At 44.4% G+C, this 18,584-nt stretch overlaps 1 protein-coding gene across 1 annotated transcript in view; it reads left to right on the top strand.

Annotated features, from left to right (window-relative positions):
• Positions 1-18,584, top strand: part of LOC145399132 (uncharacterized) — a 150,705-nt gene that overhangs the window by 106,695 nt on the left and 25,426 nt on the right. Inside the window, exons 5-6 of the mRNA XM_080271871.1 lie at positions 1-43; positions 17,709-17,904. The exon at positions 1-43 is cut by the window's left edge and continues 150 nt beyond it. Of these exons, the coding sequence (XP_080127997.1) occupies positions 1-43; positions 17,709-17,904 (239 nt within the window). The remainder of the gene's footprint in view (positions 44-17,708; positions 17,905-18,584) is intronic.

The following is an 18,584-nucleotide window of genomic DNA, read 5'->3' as shown; positions in this document are numbered from 1 at the left end:
GTGTGGCCAGGAAGTCGACCCTCCGCAGGTTTTCTCCCATGAGGTGAGTGATTTGGGTCATGATTTCTCTCTTGCCACATAACACAACAGTATGAGCCGCGAGAGGTGTGGCCAGGAGATCGACAAGTGTGGCCACCAGAAGTTGGCCCTCAGCAGGTCTCCTCGCAAAATGTTAGCGGTACGGTTACGGTCAATGGTTACTCTCTATTCATACAACATACCAGCATCATCCGAGAAGTGTGGCCAGAAAGTCGACAAAAGTGACCAGAATGTCGACAAAAGTGGCCAGAAAGTCGACAAAAGTGGCCAGAAGTCAACCCCCTGCAGTTCTTTTCGTGTGAGGTGAGTGGTACAGTCGTGGTCCCTTCTACTCATACCACAGTCACGGCCAGTGGGTTCTCTCCACTAACACCACACACCAGCACTGTGCCAGAAGTCGACCCTCTGCAGGTCTTCCCGCATGAGGTGAGTGCCACGGCCAACAGGTCCTCTCTTCCCGTACCACACCCCAGTATCGTGCGGGAAGTGTGGCCAGGAAGTCGACCCTCTGCAGGAGTTCTCACATGATGGTCAACATTTCCTCTGCACTCACACCACAAATCAGAACCGAGAATGTTGCCAGTAGTCGATTCTTCGCAGGTTTTCTCGTGTGAGGTGAGTGATGTAGTTACGGTGGGTGGCCAGCCGAGAAAAAAAGAAAATCCCAAAGCAATTTCCCTCTGCCTATGACCTCTTGTAATTTCAACGCAATGTGTCCGAGCATCTTAAAATGACCTACCTTGATTCTGGCTATTTTGTTCCTTATTTTTGAACTTCATGCAAGCTCGTCGCGTTTGGTTCCTTCTGCACAAAAAGATTCGAACTCTGCCAATCTATTCTGAGTCGCGTAGTCTGGTTGGATCTGTCTCTAATGGGATTCTTTGGTTTGGTGTGTGTTTAAAATTGTACCAGAGTAATACCTGTCCAAAAAAGTGGTAGTTTCTGATGATGTCTTTGTGAATAATATTACACACACACACACACACACACACACACACACACACACACACACACACACACACACACACACACACACACACTTCCATTACCCGAGTGCAGCAAAAGGACTCACACAAAGAATCACTACTGGAACTTTTATTTTCCTGCTTTTGTTTGACACTGTTTGATATAATAATTAACTTGGTCTTGCCAGGGGTAGTGCGGTGTCCCCTGATCCCCCCTCCAAACCCCCACTATCCACCACCCAGCCCCTCATCCACCCCTCCTGTTACCTCAAGTACATGTCATATTGCAAGTCTGTGCGGTTCACCTTATAAATTTGTTTTACGGCACTTGATGTATCACTTCTGAGGCATGTTGTGTGATTTTATGTCGCAGGTTACATATAAAAATTATACAGAAGTAAAAGTGTGTGTGTATGTGTGTGTGTGTGTGTGTGTGTGTGTGTGTGTGTGTGTGATCCTGTCCTACCCAGGGCTATATTTCCTCAACCTCATGTGCTGTGTCACTTAAGTGTGTGTTTAGTCACTATTTATACCTTTAAGTGGTTGAGGTGTGCATGACAGCTATATCTGTGTGTGTGTGTGTGTGTGTGTGTGTGTGTGTGTGTGTGTGTGTGTGTGTGTGTGTGTGTGTGTGTGTGTGTGTGTGTGTGTGTGTGTGTGTGTGTGTGTGTGTGTGTGTGTGTGTGTGTGTGTGTGTGTGTGTGTGTGTGTGTGTGTGTGTGTGTGTGTGTGTGTGTGTGTGTGTGTGTGTGTGTGTGTGTGTGTGTGTGTGTGTGTGTGTGTGTGTGTGTGTGTGTGTGTGTGTGTGTGTGTGTGTGTGTGTGTGTGTGTGTGTGTGTGTGTGTGTGTGTGTGTGTGTGTGTGTGTGTGTGTGTGTGTGTGTGTGTGTGTGTGTGTGTGTGTGTGTGTGTGTGTGTGTGAGGTAACGGCGGGTAAGAGTGCATGTTACACAACGTCCCTGGCACCCACAACACAACACAACACAACACAACACAGAGTAAAAGGGGAAAGGAAAGGAAGGGAAGGGAAGGGAAGGGACGGGTACCTGGGATTACCGTCCAACTGAGATATACTGCCTCCACCTTCACACCCTACCAACAACACTAGTCTACCAACACTGCGATACTAAAACTACCAACACTGCACTACTGAAACTACCAACACTACTCTACCAACACCAGTCTGACAACAACACTGTCATACCATTACTACCAACACTGCTCTACCATCACTACCAACACTTCCATCATTACTAGCACTACCAACACTGCTCTGACATGACTGCCAACACGATCAACACTGCTCTACCACCAATACCAACACTTCTTTATCAACATTTTACTATCAACATTATAAACACTACCAACAGTGCAAAAACTACCAGGGTCACTCTACCATCACAGCTTTATCGTGTAAGTAGTATATTAAATTCTGACCTCAGTATTTGGGGATCTGGACAAATTTTGGACGCTCAGAGGAGAGGCTGAATAATATGAAAAACCAGGAAAGGATTGCTAAAAATGCAATAGCCGTGTGTGTAGTAGTATCAGGGTTATCGGGACACAAGATTCCTTCCCTTGTAACCCGCTGTTTTACCACAGTGCCCCTTTGAACTACACAGTAATATCGCGTTTTTTGTCATCTGGGCGTAGCCGTAAACACACACACTCTTCCCCATAACAACGTTTAATGGGTTCGATACTCTCTTCTGAAACGCCCCCATCACCACCCCAACACTCGCTGCTACGCACTATGGGGTACAAGGCTCAGTTCCCCGTACCGTACTTACGCTAGGGGGATCATGAGTAAGGACCGCCCTGTGTAAAACGGGTATGTGAATTGGCACTCTCTCTCTCTCTCCCCCTCTCTCTTTCTGTGTGTGTGTGTGTGTGTGTGTGTGTGTGTGTGTGTGTGTGTGTGTGTGTGTGTGTGTGTGTGTGTGTGTGTGTGTGTGTGTGTGTGTGTGTGTGTGTGTTACCACGAATATGTTATCTGCAGGAACGTAATCAGCTTAATCAGACGACCCACATTAATGACATTCTTGATACTTCCAGATGATTTTATTCAAATTAAGAAAAGCCCTGTCATACTGAAGGTTCAAGAGGGCTGTACTTAAGGCCTCCAGCACGAAAAGTTTCTCCATTGTAAACTAAAATCGTCAGAACGAAACAAGAATGACAAATAAAAAAGGTAAACGTAGTGAAGAGGTGAAATATTGCAGGTTTCTTGGTCCAACCTGAATTTTTGAACATCCCTGTATTAATTAGCTGTCACTAACGCTTCACTTTTTGTTATATTGTATTTCCTTTCCTCTTTCTTAATTTTCACCTCTCGACAGCCTCTGAATTTCGCTTACTTCCTCCCTCTCATCATCCTCTCAACAAGCGACAATATTATTAACAAGGGCGAATGGCGTAGATGAAGTCAACAGCTAAGACAAGTTTGAAGCGCCTTTGTTGACATTAATTTACCAAGTTCGGCTCTGAGGCAATTAAGCTAAAGGAAAACTAGCTCAGGTCCCAAATGGCATATGGATTATAATACGTGACGGCTACTGCAGGTGGTGGATAATTAAAAGGTAATTAATTGTGAAGATGGAACGAACCATGAATAATAATAGTCGGTCATCTGCTACCTTGAGTAATTATCGACAGTTCCCAGTGTGTAGTCAGCCTGGGTACACATCATCCCCAGACGCTGACAGTCGCTTAGGTCTAAAGAGTACATTCTTGATTGATGAATATTTTTACCGCACTCCCAGCTTCCTCCTTCCCCACTTCTTCAACCACGTTTTATTTATTCTTTCCCACATGAACACCTAGTCTTCTCTATTCTTTTAATTTTCACCCAGGCTTTCCCTTTCACCTCCACCCAAACTCTCCCCTCCACCTGCAATTCCACTCAACTTTAATCGACATGCATAATCACCTACACCTTGATTCCAGTTGACCCATACAGTAAGTCACCTGAATTTCCACCTCCACCCACACCCTTCACTCCATCTAAACCTTTAATCCACATGTAGTTACACCTACACTTTCACTCCACTTGATATTCCCATCCACACAGTCTGGGAGCTTAAATTTCAATCCACACTCACCCTTCTACATACATCCACACTCTCTTCACCTGCATCTCCACCTACAACACATCTTTTTCCCAACACTTTCATTTCACTCACACGGCAGAGTTACCTAATATTCACTACGCACCCTCCTCTCTTTCACACTCATTTCTTTCATTCTGTATTTTGTACTTCACATCCACATATCACTGTCCCCATCATATTTCCACATCCACACTTACATCCAAATCTTCCACTCATAACACACCCCTCCGCACCATTCACAACTTCCATGCAGCTCAGAAGCCCTATTTTTCTAGGTTACACCTACATCTGTGTCCTGTCCACAACATCCACCTCGGTTTCTTGCATCTCATTTCCACATTTCTCCGTCATTCCCCATCTTTCCACACGTACCATCACCCGCATACCGCCCTGATTTTATAAGCCAAGTCCTCATTTCCCTGCGCTGCCCACTACTTACTTCCACACTCACCTCCTCCTCCACCTCGATCCCTTGTACTCCGAATCCACATTTCTCTCTGTTGTCCTTAATCTTTCGACATCCACCATTACCTGAACACCGCCCTCATTTTCCACGCCACGTCCACATTCCCCTCCTCCTCTACTTTCATCTTTTTAATTCTGTCTCCATTAATTTCTGTCGTTTCCCATCTCCAAACATCGACCCTCACCTACATACAATACAGTACAAGCTCCACTATCCATTCCACAACCACACACCTCCAAGCACTACTCACAACTAGATGATACACCTACGTCCCCCTCCACTTCGATCTTTTTAATCCTACCCCTTGTTCTCCACACCCAAATTATTCTCCGTCGTCCCAAATTCTTCCACATGTCCCACCACCTGCATACCACCTTCACTTTCCACTCCACGTCCACACCTTGCCGCACTACCCACATCCTCCTCCCACCTCCCGCTGCACCTCAAACGAGACAGGGTGTGTGATTCGTCTTGCCGTCCCCTGGGCAGGTCAGGAGTCCGTGATACATGGCCCTGTCTCCCCAACACCTCAAGATATTTTACAAAGAATTGGTTGTTGTTGTGGTTGTGCTATGATGGTGCAGTGGTGTTGGGCAGTGAAGGTGTTAAAATGGAGTGATGCTGGAGGGGTCATGAGGAGTTCTGGGGCTGGAGTGGTAATGGTGAGGTAATAGAGTGGTGACAATGGTGAAGCAGTGGTGAAGATACACTGTGATGTGAGGTACCGTTAAACAGTAATAGTGTTAAAACGTGATCATGTTGTAAGAATGGTGCTGAGTGTAGTGGTAATGATGTAGTGGTGATGTGATGAAACTAGGCTTTTTTTTGAGGTGGTTTAGATAATGAACAACAATGCAATGGTGCCGTAGGGGGTGTGCTGAGTTAGTGGTTGTGATGGTAGCGCTGATGGTGACAGACTAGTGATGGTGAAAGGTACTGAAGCTAGGAGATGACAATGTTGAAGGTGTGGTGTTTTTTTGACACTGATGGTAGTTAACTAGTAGGGGAAGTGCTGGGTTCATGTTTACCGTGGTGAACTGGTGATGATAATAAAGTAGTAGTGTTGGTGCATTATGGTGTTGAAAATGGTGGTGTCGTAATGGGTGGTGCTGAAGTAATGGTGAGTAAAGTGGTGATGATGTAGGGGTGTGTTGGTGACGTGATGAAGTAACATGAGAGGATGGTGCTGCAGTGGTGTCGTGGGGATGGTGGTGTGGGTAGTGATGGATGATTTGGTGCACATGTGGGATGACTTGTTGGGCTCTGGTGTCAGGAATGTAGTGGTGGATAGAGAATTGTGTGTGTGTGTGTGTGTGTGTGTGTGTGTGTGTGTGTGTGTGTGTGTGTGTGTGTGTGTGTGTGTGTGTGTGTGTGTGTGTGTGTGTGTGTGTGTGAATCTAGTTTGCATTTTTTTTTTTTTGCTGATAGCTGTATTTATCTGAGATCGCAAAGGGGCTACCAAACTCCAAATTTTTAACATCATTCCTTAAGTAGAGGATATAAAATATAATAAGCCGGATTCTTTCTTTCTCTCTCTCTCTCTCTCATGTCGGCAATTAATTCATGTCAACTCGAATGCAGCTCAATCATTTCCTCTCCTCACAAGTGCATTCAAACTGACAAACATAAATAAAAGACTTGCCTTGATCTTCGCCCTCTTAGTTATAATAATATGGCTGTGAAAGAGAAAGGCAACAGTGTGACTTAAACCTCTAAATAATGATCTGTGAACAGCTTTGTGGATATAGAAACGAGCTATAGCCACCGCTCTGTATAACGGGCAATAATGGTTTAAGAAGTAGTACAGCGACCATAATTTGAGGAGGTGAAGAGTGCAAATAAAGAGTGACAGCAAAAAAGTGTCCTCAATAAACATCTGAAGGCAAGTGCACTGATGAGTACCGATCAGACTACTAGACAAACACGGTCAACGCTCGCTACTGGACGGGTGAGTGGCAGGATGAGTAACGCGGTGTGGTATGGTGCGTCTGGCCTCACAGTGCTTCGGCCATTGACCCTACGCACTAAGTTTGCAGAGTAACAAAAATAACATCGACTAATCGTTTCAGCACAATGTACGTCCGTTACTGCTTCATTCTTGCCACCTCCAAGCGATGTTATTTAGACCGGGCGAAAGCTCTTGTACGGAATCCTGAAAACTACATCTAAGTTCTCCAGCTCTAAAAGTCTCCCCAGGCTGAGTAACATCGTCTGGTAGTAGCATGAAAGATATATATAAAAAAAAAAAAAACCCGCACAGTATGGACTAACCTCTTCAAATGTTTTTAGTATTCTATTCCTTATCTCGCTAATCGACTTCATTAATTTTACGGGATATATATATATATATTTTTTTTCAAACTGGAAGGGCTGGGTATGGTCTTTATTAACCCTATCACTGTGAGAGAATTTTTAAAGCTGTATAAAATCGTCTGGTGGTTGCGGGAATTCAATGCAAAATCCGTCGTCGTAGTGAAGCGCTTAAGAGGGTCAGCACTATTATTAAACTGACTCTTTTGTATGAGGGAACACCTGAGTCACCCTTCTACAACTATGAACTACTAAAAGGAATAAGCAAGAGATCAATCAGCTTTCACTTTTGTCGTGTCTCTATTTACAGATTATTTGTAACCCGAAGAGGAAAATAAAATACAAGAGCTGACTTACTTACGCAGCTGTACATTATGCTGGATATTTCTGAAAAGCAACCTCCAATGATCACTCAAACATCCGAATTTCCAACATCGATAAAAAGATGAAAGCACTTCTTTTAAGAGCTTTCCATTAAGGCAGAATTTCACACACACACACACACACACACACACACACACACACACACACACACACACACACACACACCGCTCGCTGGTGCAGTGGTAACGTTCCCGCTTGCCAACTGGTGGACGGGAGTTCGCGCCTCGCTCAGGTTGCGAAAAGTTTCACTGACGAAGTGGGTGGTTACTGTCCCCCTTGAGCAAGGGGATGGGTGTGAGCGTGTGTGAAGGTCACAGCCTTGCCCTTAGATCGGACTATATGAGCTCTCAGCTCCCTTCCGGGAGGGTAAAAGCTGACAATCACGACCATCAAGTGATCCTGACCGAACCGGTGAATTACACACACACACACACACACACACACACACACACACACACGGCACACAACATCCCAAAGTCTTAGACCCTGCCGTGCCCTCCGTTCAAACCTCAGGCTCTGACGGTAAAAAAAACATCCGACACAAAAGGCTCGACACACACAGGCGACGACCTTTCCACCAGGAGTACAATCAATTAATTCCCAGGACGTGTTCTGTACGCTGATTTCTTTTTCACTAAGTTCTTCCTGTCTCCAGACTTCTTTATTCAGCTCAGGAGAGTGCCCAGGTAATGGAAGATTAATGAAGGCCATATCTAACCTCTCCAGTTCAAAATATCTCCTTAGCTGAATAAAATCGTCTAGACGAGGCAAAAATAAACTAAACAGTAACTCATAGCCTTCAAGGAGCTAACATCTTCACTGCGCTTATGTGTCTATGTTATTAATTTCACGGATGTTGGTTAAATTTCAGATAACCCTCTCTTTAAAGGGATCAATTATGGCTATACCCACCCCCTCCAGCTAAAACTGAATAATGTTGTTTGGAAGGCAGCAAGGAGAGACACGCTAAAGACATCATCACGACCCTCGCAGCCTCCCCCGCCCCGGCTTGTGTCAACCTCTCCTCAAGATGAAGCGTGTGTAGGTGTGATGCTCGGAGGCGGGGGAGGAAGACAGGGAGAGGGGAGAAAGAGAAGGGGGAGGGATAGGGGGGAGAGGTGAGAAGGGGGAGGGATAGGGGGGAGAGGTGAGAAGGGGTAGGGAGATGGGGGAAGGGAAGGGGGGACGGTGAAAGACAGGGACTTGGGGGAGTTATGGAAAAATGTACGTGTGATGGTACGATGAAGGGGTAACTAATGATCGTGTGTGTGTGAGTGTGTGTGTGTGTGTGTGTGTGTGTGTGTGTGTACCTAGGGCTCCTGAATCCAACTGCCTCTACCTGAAATAAGTGAGAAAAGGTGACGAAACGAAAGGGAATGACGCGAGGGCGAGAGCAATAAGGGCAGAAGGGGAATGAAGGGAGGATAACAAGGGCAGAGGGAGACACAGGGGCATGGTTAATACACCCTTCTATGGCCAATCAGGAGGGACAGGGAGGACCACACACCAGTAACAGAAATTTGAGCCTGGATTCACAAAGTTTGGATCAACTCTCCGGTGTCGTCATCATCCTCATCACCATTATTATTATTATTATTATTATTATTATTGTTAATTATTATTATTATTATTATTATTATTATTATTATTACTATTAGCAGGAGTAGGGCAAAGGAATATTTTTTACTCTCTTTTCCTTCTTCCTGAGGGGAAAAAATCATACTTGTCTCAATTATTCCCCCTCAACCACTCATTGTCAATATATAAAATTATCTATATATCTATCAATCAATCTACCTGTCTGTGTGTCTGTATCTATCTATCTCCAGCCTGTCGCCGGACCCGATAAGAGATGATCCTGACAAAGTTACGTTCAGGTATTTTCATCTGTACTCAGCAAAATCCTTCCTTTGACGCCCACCACGTTTCTTCCAATCTCCCCAACCTTGACCCTCTTGTCCTTGGTACATCAAAACCTGCCTTAATCTAAACATGATATCTGCTGCCTAATACTCTGAGGATTTGCTTATGCTCTTGAGTTTATTTCCTGAAAGCTCTTCACAGTTGCTTGCCCCTGGAGTCGTATCAAGGCTGCACTAAATTCCACGGATAAAGTATGATGCAAAATAAACTCATAAAAAAAAAAAAAAAGACTAGAAATATCAATAGTTTATACAGTTTTGTACAAGGTAAATAATAAAGAAATATGGAGGGATAGACAAGGTACATCCAACAGTCGCCATACTTCAGTATTATAAACAAGGCACGGGGGGTTACAGAGTGTGTGTGTGTGTGTGTGTGTGTGTGTGTGTGTGTGTGTGTGTGTGTGTGTGTGAGCCAGTGTTGTGACAAGTAACACTCATGTCTAAGGCGGTGAAGAAGAGGGGGGGGGGAACTTGTGAGATCTGGAGGATGTGCTATGTTTGGGTAGGTCCATCTGTGTGTGTGTGTGTGTGTGTGTGTGTGTGTGTGTGTGAGAGAGAGAGAGAGAGAGAGAGAGAGAGAGAGAGAGAGAGAGAGAGAGAGAGAGAGAGAGACCCTTTTCATCTCCTTCTGGGGTACGATAGAGAAAAAAACAAAGACTACCAGAGGACACACCTACGAAGGAAGAAAACATACCTGGGCTTAATAACTCAGGAGAACTCTTAAGACGGTGGTGCAAAGGCAAGCAATATCACACACCACATAAAACACGAAGAGATAAACACACAAAGCACAAACCCACGAGGAGAAAGCACACGAGTCAACAACACACACACACACACACACACACACACACACACACACACACACACACACACACACACACACACACACACACACACACACACACACACACACACTACATCTCTCTCCCTCTCTCTGACACAAACTCACTGTCAAATACTTTAATATCATACAAAGGGCGTGAACTCCCTCCAAATATACAGAACAGCCTCAAATCCATCCCCAGAATGTGTATTTTCAGACACAAGGCCGCCTACGTAAGCAATAAATCGCTTATTGTTACACACGTGGTCGTTGAATGCGGCGTGTGGGGTATTATCTTACGCCTTGTGTGTGTGTGTGTGTGTGTGTGTGTGTGTGTGTGTGTGTGTGTGTGTGTGTGTGTGTGTGTGTGTGTGTGTGTGTGTGTGTGTGTGTGTGCGCGTGTGTGCGTGTGTGTGTGTGTGTGTGTGTGTGAGAGAGAGAGAGAGAGAGAGAGAGAGAGAGAGAGAGAGAGAGAGAGAGAGAGAGAGAGAGAGAGAGAGAGAGAGAGAGAGAGAGAGAGAGAGAGAGAGAGAGAGGTATGACTCAAAGAAGCATCTCCCTTCTCACTACAAAAGGCCTCTCTTAAGTTGAAAAAAAAAATCGTGTGTTGGCGGCAAGAATATAAGAAAAAGACGTCACTTAAAAGAAGGGTTACTGGGGACACTCTTTAACCTATACAAGATGCTCTCCTCCCAAGCTTAAGAAAATCGTCTGGCAGAGGCAAGAATTGAAGGGATTTATCATTAACTTCCTTTCAGTATTTTGACCGCACTTCATATTTTTAACCATGAGACGACTTAAGATTCTTGATAAATAAGACTCCTGGCCCGTACATGATGTTGAGTTGGCAGCGGGAAGTAGTGGACAGTATAGAGGAAGTGAACCCAAGGCCGTACGTAGCTTAGGTAAGTAGCAGGGGATTGGTGGTGGGCAGTAGGTAACACCGGTGACGTAAGTAGGTGAAGTGGATAAAACAACAGGTTAACGAAGTAAAAATAGGTATAAGGAAGTTGTTATTGTTGCTGTAAGTCCAGCAGGTTAATTGGGTAAGTAAAGAAGTTAGATACGTGGGAAAGGTAGGTGGAAACAGGTAACACATGGTGAGGTAAGAGGGAGAAACAGACAGAACACTAGGCTAACTAAGGTAAGAAGAATTATAGGCAGTAAGTAGGAAAAGTAAGTGGCAGGGAATGAGCGGGGGAAGGGGGGGGGAGTAGGTAGCAGGAAAGAGGGATCGGTAGGTAAGTAATGCACACAAAACAAGAACATGACTGGAATAAATACTGATGCAAGTAGATAAATATAAAGTTTTCTAAGTGAAGCTACGATGCCTAGTGGTATGGGAAATCTTTCCAACGTTGACTATAATCATCAGCAGTCTGCAAACAAACTAAAAAAATAAACTAAAAGGGCGTCTTTGTACTGAATGGGGGAAATGGGATTGTTTGCTGATCAACATAAACTCTTTGCTTTGCTGAATAAAATCGTCTGGGGGTAAGAATTAATTAGAAAGGAGCGATATGGTACTGAAAGAATAAATGAGATATTGGCGGTGTGACGTGGGGAGGAAGAAGGAACAGTGGAAAAAGGGAGAGAGCGGGAAGATAACTGAGAAGTGGAACAAGAAAAAGGATGGCAGGGGAAGAAGTTGGAGAAGGCGTGGGAGGGAAGGAAGGCAGACAGGATGATAGAAAGAAATGGAGGGAGGTAAAGGTAGGAAGAAAGAAAAAAAGGTAAAGACATGAAGAAAGGAAGAATGAGAGGAAGCTGCGGGTAGAAAGCAAGACAAGTGAAGAAGTTGTAGGAAGAACAGGAGAGGAGAATGAGATAGGAAGAAAGGAAGACAGATATACAGGAAAAGAGAGAGAAAGGAAGACAGGTGAGGATGTTGGGGGAAGAAAAAATAGGGTGGATGCGAGGTACCGAAGAGGAAGAAATTCCGAGAGTATTTTTACAAGTTGTGTGTGTGTGTGTGTGTGTGTGTGTGTGTGTGTGTGTGTGTGTGTGTGTGTGTGTGTGTGTGTGTGTGTGTGTGTGTGTGTTTCCCTTCCCTTACGTGCCCTACTGATTATAATTTAAAAAATGAACACAATATCCTTTTGCTGCTTTAAACATACATACACACCTATTCCTCTCGCCTGTTTAACTTTCTTATGCATTTATTAATTACACGCCAGTTCTGTTATTTATCTTCCTTTCTCCTTTTCACATCTACTGTTTTTCCAAGCTCAATTATTCGATCTGCTCCTCTCACTACTATTCACTGCCATGTCTCCCTTACAAAACTCCATCTTCACCTTTATACACGATCATTCTCAATTTCCTCTTCCTCGTCACATTCAAGCACTCCCCTCTGATGACTCACAAAAAACAGATCCTTATCTTTCTTCCCCCTTGAATACAGATTAGAAGACTTTGGCAGCAAAAATAAAACTAAACCACGAACAAAGTACAGTACAAGGGGTATGTTCAGTACGATTATGTGTCTTCATACTCATTATGCTGCGCCATTTGATTTTACTCAAATATACAAATACCTATCACAGTTTTTAATTAGTTAGCTATAATAGACTAATGCCTACAGACTGAACAACAGAGCCACTAAGGCAGATAAACCACTACGGAGCAAACATCTGAAAGGGGAAACTCTCACAGGGAAGAGGCCAACACACACTGAGGCACTGTGAGTGAAAACAAAAAGATTGTGGTGTTCTTTGTTCTTAGCGAAGTAAATACAGACGCTGGATGCCTGGCTAATTGTGGCGGCGCGCACGCACACACACACACACACACACACACACACACACACACACACACACACACACACACACACACACACACACACAACAGTTCTTCTTTACTCTTAGGACGCTCACACAAGAACCAATGTTTTCCACAATACCTCACAAGAGCCTGTGGAACGAGAGGGAAGATTGAATGGAAAAATGGAAGAATTCGTGAAGGATGTGAATTAGAGGCTGAAACTGTAGGGGAAGTCAAAAGAAGCACTGTGAAGTTATTTGGCCATTTTGAGGGAATGGAGTGTGAAAGACTGACTAGGAGAGTATACGAGAGCGAGGTGGACGGGAGGAGAAGGGGACAGAGGGATCGAGAACGAGATGGAGAGATAAAGTGTGAATGTAGGTAAGGAAGGGTAATGCATCGTGGGAAAAAGGGTCGTTATTGACTGTGCACAGGGAAGCGGGGGCTCGTTTTGTCGGATTCCCCTCACAGGATACGGCATCAGGCTATAGACAGATACGACTATATTGGTAGATTCCCACTACACTACACCAACTTCAAGTACCTCACGGCAACCCTGTAGTCTGCATTAAACTTAAATAAATAAATAAATAAATAAATATGAACTACTCTTGAACAATGTGACACTAAACTTCCTTCTTAGGGATTTCATTCTAAATAACGCTAAGTAATAATGTTCAACCCAGGGTATTCTCATCTCCCTCTTACCATCACACTTTCCACTCGCTTGGTTTGCAAACTCCGTGTTACCTTTATCCTTGAACCACTTCTGTCAGATGGAATTTATTTCATTTTAATCCAACAAGGACTAATATTAAGGGAAATGTCTTGTAGTAAAGGAGTTAATGAGGGCAATATCAAACACCTTTAGTTCCACAAACCTTTCCTAAACCGAATAAAATCGTCTGCAAATTTCTATTAAAAAAAAAAAAAAAATGGAAAAGGCATCCTCCGAAGGAAGGGATTCAGATTGCCTTGATTAACTCTGAATATTTTTCTTACAATGATTTATTCTCAACAACACCCGGCCATTTTTAGTTACGGGACGCGCCTCTTCACTAACTACTCCCGTCAGCTAGAGAAAAACGCAATCAGCGAAATATCATACAGTGTTCAATTCTGTGAGCGAAACCATCCTGTCTGTGCAGGAGGAGGGATTTCGCTGCCTCCCCACTCGCCCTTCCCCACACTATTACCCCCTCCCTGCCCTTCCCTACACCATTCCCCACTCCCTGTCCTACCCTTCCTCATCCATTCCCCACACCATCCCCCTCCCTGTCCTTTACGACCCCTCTTGCCCACGACATCCTCTCCACCCTCCCCTCCCCTCCCTTCACCTCATCCCTTCCTACAGTCCTGTCTGCGTGGGAGGGGATCTGTCGCAGTCCCCCTCCAGAGCCCCTCCTCCCCGCTAAGCCTTTCCCCTCCCCCTCCCCCGCCCGGCCCCCGTCCTGCACTTCAATACGGGATGGGCGAACGGGGCGAACGGTGAAATGGGGAGAAAAATTGGTTCTTGTGAGAGAGAGAGAGAGAGAGAGAGAGAGAGAGAGAGAGAGAGAGAGGGGGGGGAGGGGAATTATGCATCCCGTCAATGTATATATTCTCTCTCTCTCTCTCTCTCTCTCTCATTTCTCACTCATCTCCTTTCTTTCAGATCTTTCATTTCCTATCTTCCCCCATGCGTTTACATTCACTTCTCTTTACATTTTCAGTCCCCCTCATTCATTTTCCACTCTTCCTCATTATCGCGCCCTTCCTCTCCTTTTATCTTACTTTTTCCCATTCCAATCATTCCTCCTCCTCCTCCTCCTCCTCCTCCTTGCTTTCCTCGTATCTTTTTTTCCTCTCGTCTACTTTTTTGTCTACCCTCCTTCAGTCTTATCTTTTCCCCTCTCCTCCTCCTCCTTTCCTCCGTCTCCTCTACTCCTCCTCCTCCTCCTCCTCCTGCATATCCTCTCTTCCCGCTTCCTCTTCCTCATCTGCTTCCGTCTCCTCCTCCTCCTCATCTGCTTCCGTCTCCTCCTCTTCTTCTACTCCAGTCTCCTCGTCCTCCTCCTCCTCTTCTTCTACTCGTCTCCTCGTCCTCCTCGTCCTCCTCCTCGTTTCCCGTCTCCCCTCCTCCTCCTCCCATCTCCTCTCCGGTCTCCTCCACGCCAGAGCATGGAGGGTGAATAGACCAATCATAAGGCGGTATTTGTAAGCCTGGTCTCGTGACGGAAAATATGATTGGCTGCTACTCTGCCCTCTCACCTGGTAATATTTTAGCGACGTAAACACAAATACATCACACACAACGTACATCAGCTTATAGTCACAACACATACAATTAAATGCAAGTCAGCTAATTTTTTACACCAGTATGCGTTCTTCACTGATGTCTGTGTGATTATTAAATACATAAATATAAGAAAAGCAGCGTTCTTATGTTTCACCATTTTTTTCTCCAGATGCATTTATTATTATTACTTCTTTTTTTTTTTTTTAGATTAAACGGGTACTAGTATAAATATTATTAAAACTTACCTCGTATTTTGATTAACAGATAAAGCAAAAAAAAAAAAAAAAAAAAAATCTCGTTTCCCAGTAAAGTTCATCAACAACTCAAATTCTACCTAGCAGCACATCACCCTGGAAATTTATGTCATCCACAAAAAATAATGAAAAAAAATACTACTTAAGTGAACACAAAAACATACCTTGGGCTGATGGACGAGAACGAATCCAAACTGCACTGTGCCACTACTACTGTTGTTGTTGTTGTCGGGGATCAAGGTGGGGCATCACAAAACATCATTACCGCCGCTGCTGAAGGGTGCATCTCGGTTCACTTCGTTTCACAGGAAGCCGACACTCCTAAAATATACAGAGATAAAGGAGTTGTTACCCACCGAGCGAAGGGAAGAAGGAAAATAACGAGGACACATCAATCTATAATCAAGCTGAGGGAAGTACCATGAATAAATCAATCACGGTTGGAAATTTCTTAAAACGAAAATCATTTTACCAGAACCACCGTCAGACAACTTTTACCACACGTCAAAAGTCCTACAAACTTGCATCTGATTACATTAAGTATTCTGAAAGACACCTGCGATCATAATGAGATATACACTGGCAGTGACAATTTTTCTTCCTTTTCCTTTCTTCTCTTATGTTATGAAGACGTATCGACGTTAAGAAGGTGAGGACTCCATAACGCCCGTCAATAACAATGCTTTGGCCTCTGATAATAGATAACTAACAATAATATGATGGTAGAATTTTTCCTACAGTTTTCCTCTCATACAGGTACAGAGCCAGTGGTCAGTGTCGGCTGATGGAGATCAGAACCACAACCTCACCACGTGTTAATGACTGACACTTTGACTTAGGCCAGGCTGCTACAAAGAATCATGGCAGCTGAGCGAAACCAGCTATTGAAAACGTATTACATATGTTTATCGACCATCCCAACTCTACTCCATCTCTAACTCACTACCATCTGAGCTCCTTGTAAATCAGAGATCCCTGCTAATCGATGGTCCCATCGTGTAAAGAGGAAGTAGCCCCAAATCGTCACTCAAGACATGTTACCAGCTTGCAATACCAGGATTCATCAAATGACAGAACAACAGGGAAACAATGCCCAGCCTCCCACGTCAATAATCTCATTCCCAAAGTGTGAACCGCATCTGGGACTGACGCATATCAAAACATATTCTGAATAGGAACTGTGGTTCACTTAACTTCCAGCTCACCAGTTTAATCAAAAGCTTCATAAGCTAAGGAAGAGACTCATTAGTGACGTACCCCTGCGTTGCACACTGAGGGCCAACATGCTTAACTCACCCAGACACGGCTCGTCTCAGCATGATCTACAACAATTAATTTATCTGGTACACGAACTGAATTATGGAAGCCATGAATAATAATCAAACACTCAACAGCACTGCAATGAACTGCTGAGCGTGGGTTAAGTCAGGACGTGACGGAAGGCAGCTGGATCAGACAGGAACCACCTGGGGGGCTTGAGTGAAGATCTGAACCTAGTGATGTATGACTCCCTTCTGGTCATCACCACACTGACGCACACTTCGGATGGATCACATGAATTGGGAACTTGTCTTTAATTTATAAGCATCTGTATACTGATGAAGAGGGGCTCCTTTTTTAATATTTATATAGCCTAAGTACATTGCCGTAGGTGCTCACTGATATTAACCTGATGGTTTTTTAATATAATTTAATATAATCTTCCAATGATGCCAATGTGCAACAATGGTCTGTGCCCTACGAGTATTATAAATTACTGTATATATTATCTGTACAGTATTCATGCCGCTAGTGCAGAAGTAACTCAATACTGTGGATATTCTCTAACTGAATCCATATTCTCGATGAGGGCAGGGCAGTTATATGGATCTCTAATTCCTATATAACAGCTGCCCCACGTTCTACACTGCCTTTTTATATATATTCCATTTCTTACTAGCTTTCTTTAGCTTCATTTTATTCTACTTTTTGTTTTTTTCAGGGAGATTCATTTTACCGGACAGGAATTAATTAGTCTCTCACTTAAAAGAGAAAATATTTCAATAATGCGACCTGAAATCAAAGCTTACCGGAAGCTCTGATGATATCAAAATTTTGTTTTTTTTCTTTTCACATTCGAGATCTTGTGCTGCATTCTTGTCGGCTCAAGATGCTTTCTAGCAGTTCCTACTTGGTAATTAGTTCTGCATATTATACTATAGTCTTCCTTTATATGTATATTTTTATAGTATTACAGAATGCATCTGTAACATGCACTATTATATTAACGTATGAAACAATGACAAACCGTCAAGGAAGAAATGCTAGGAAGCTTCCCTAACCAACGGAAAATTATGTGACTGCCAGGGAGTAATGTCTTACCCTGCTGAGTTTCATCTTCCCGTTGCAGAAGGATTCCTGTCCCCGGCGCCTGGTGCCATGTCAGCACTGCGAGCTGGAGGTGGTGGCGGCCGAGCTACAGCGTCACCTGGAGTACTGCGAGGCCCGGACGGAGCGCTGCAAGGGGTGCACCAAGTACGTCCAGGTCAAGCATCTCCAGTTCCACTACGAGCATGACCACAAGTACCTCAGGCCCGAAGACAAGCGTGAGTACTGCCACCAGATATATCGGTCTATGTGCCCTTCAAGAGCGCCATTTTTTCCTTACTTGTGTGTGTGTGTGTGTGTGTGTGTGTGTGTGTGTGTGTGTGTGTGTGTGTGTGTGTGTGTGTGTGTGTGTGTGTGTGTGTGTGTGTGTGTGTGTGTGTGTGTGTGTGTGTGTGTGTGTGTGTGTGTGTGTGTGTGTGTGTGTGTGTGTGTGTGTGTGTGTGTGTGTGTGTGTGTGTGTGTGTGTGTGTGTGTGTGTGTGTGTGTGTGTGTGTGTGTGTGTGTGTGTGTGTGTGTGTGTGTGTGTGTGTGTGTGTGTGTGTGTGTGTGTGTGTGTGTGTGTGTGTGTGTGTGTGTGTGTGTGTGTGTGTGTGTGTGTGTGTGTGTGTGTGTGTGTGTGTGTGTGTGTGTGTGTGTGTGTGTGTGTGTGTGTGTGTGTGTGTGTGTGTGTGTGTGTGTGTGTGTGTGTGTGTGTGTGTGTGTGTGTGTGTGTGTGTGTGTGTGTGTGTGTGTGTGTGTGTGTGTGTGTGTGTGTGTGTGTGTGTGTGTGTGTGTGTGTGTGTGTGTGTGTGTGTGTGTGTGTGTGTGTGTGTGTGTGTGTGTGTGTGTGTGTGTGTGTGTGTGTGTGTGTGTGTGTGTGTGTGTGTGTGTGTGTGTGTGTGTGTGTGTGTGTGTGTGT

The sequence above is a fragment of the Coenobita brevimanus genome, chromosome 47 (assembly GCF_032717465.1).
Source record: "Coenobita brevimanus isolate Jiangsu-jjx chromosome 47, ASM3271746v2, whole genome shotgun sequence".
NCBI classification, from domain to species: Eukaryota; Metazoa; Arthropoda; class Malacostraca; order Decapoda; family Coenobitidae; genus Coenobita; species Coenobita brevimanus.
This window is presented reverse-complemented; position numbering and strand designations above follow the sequence as displayed.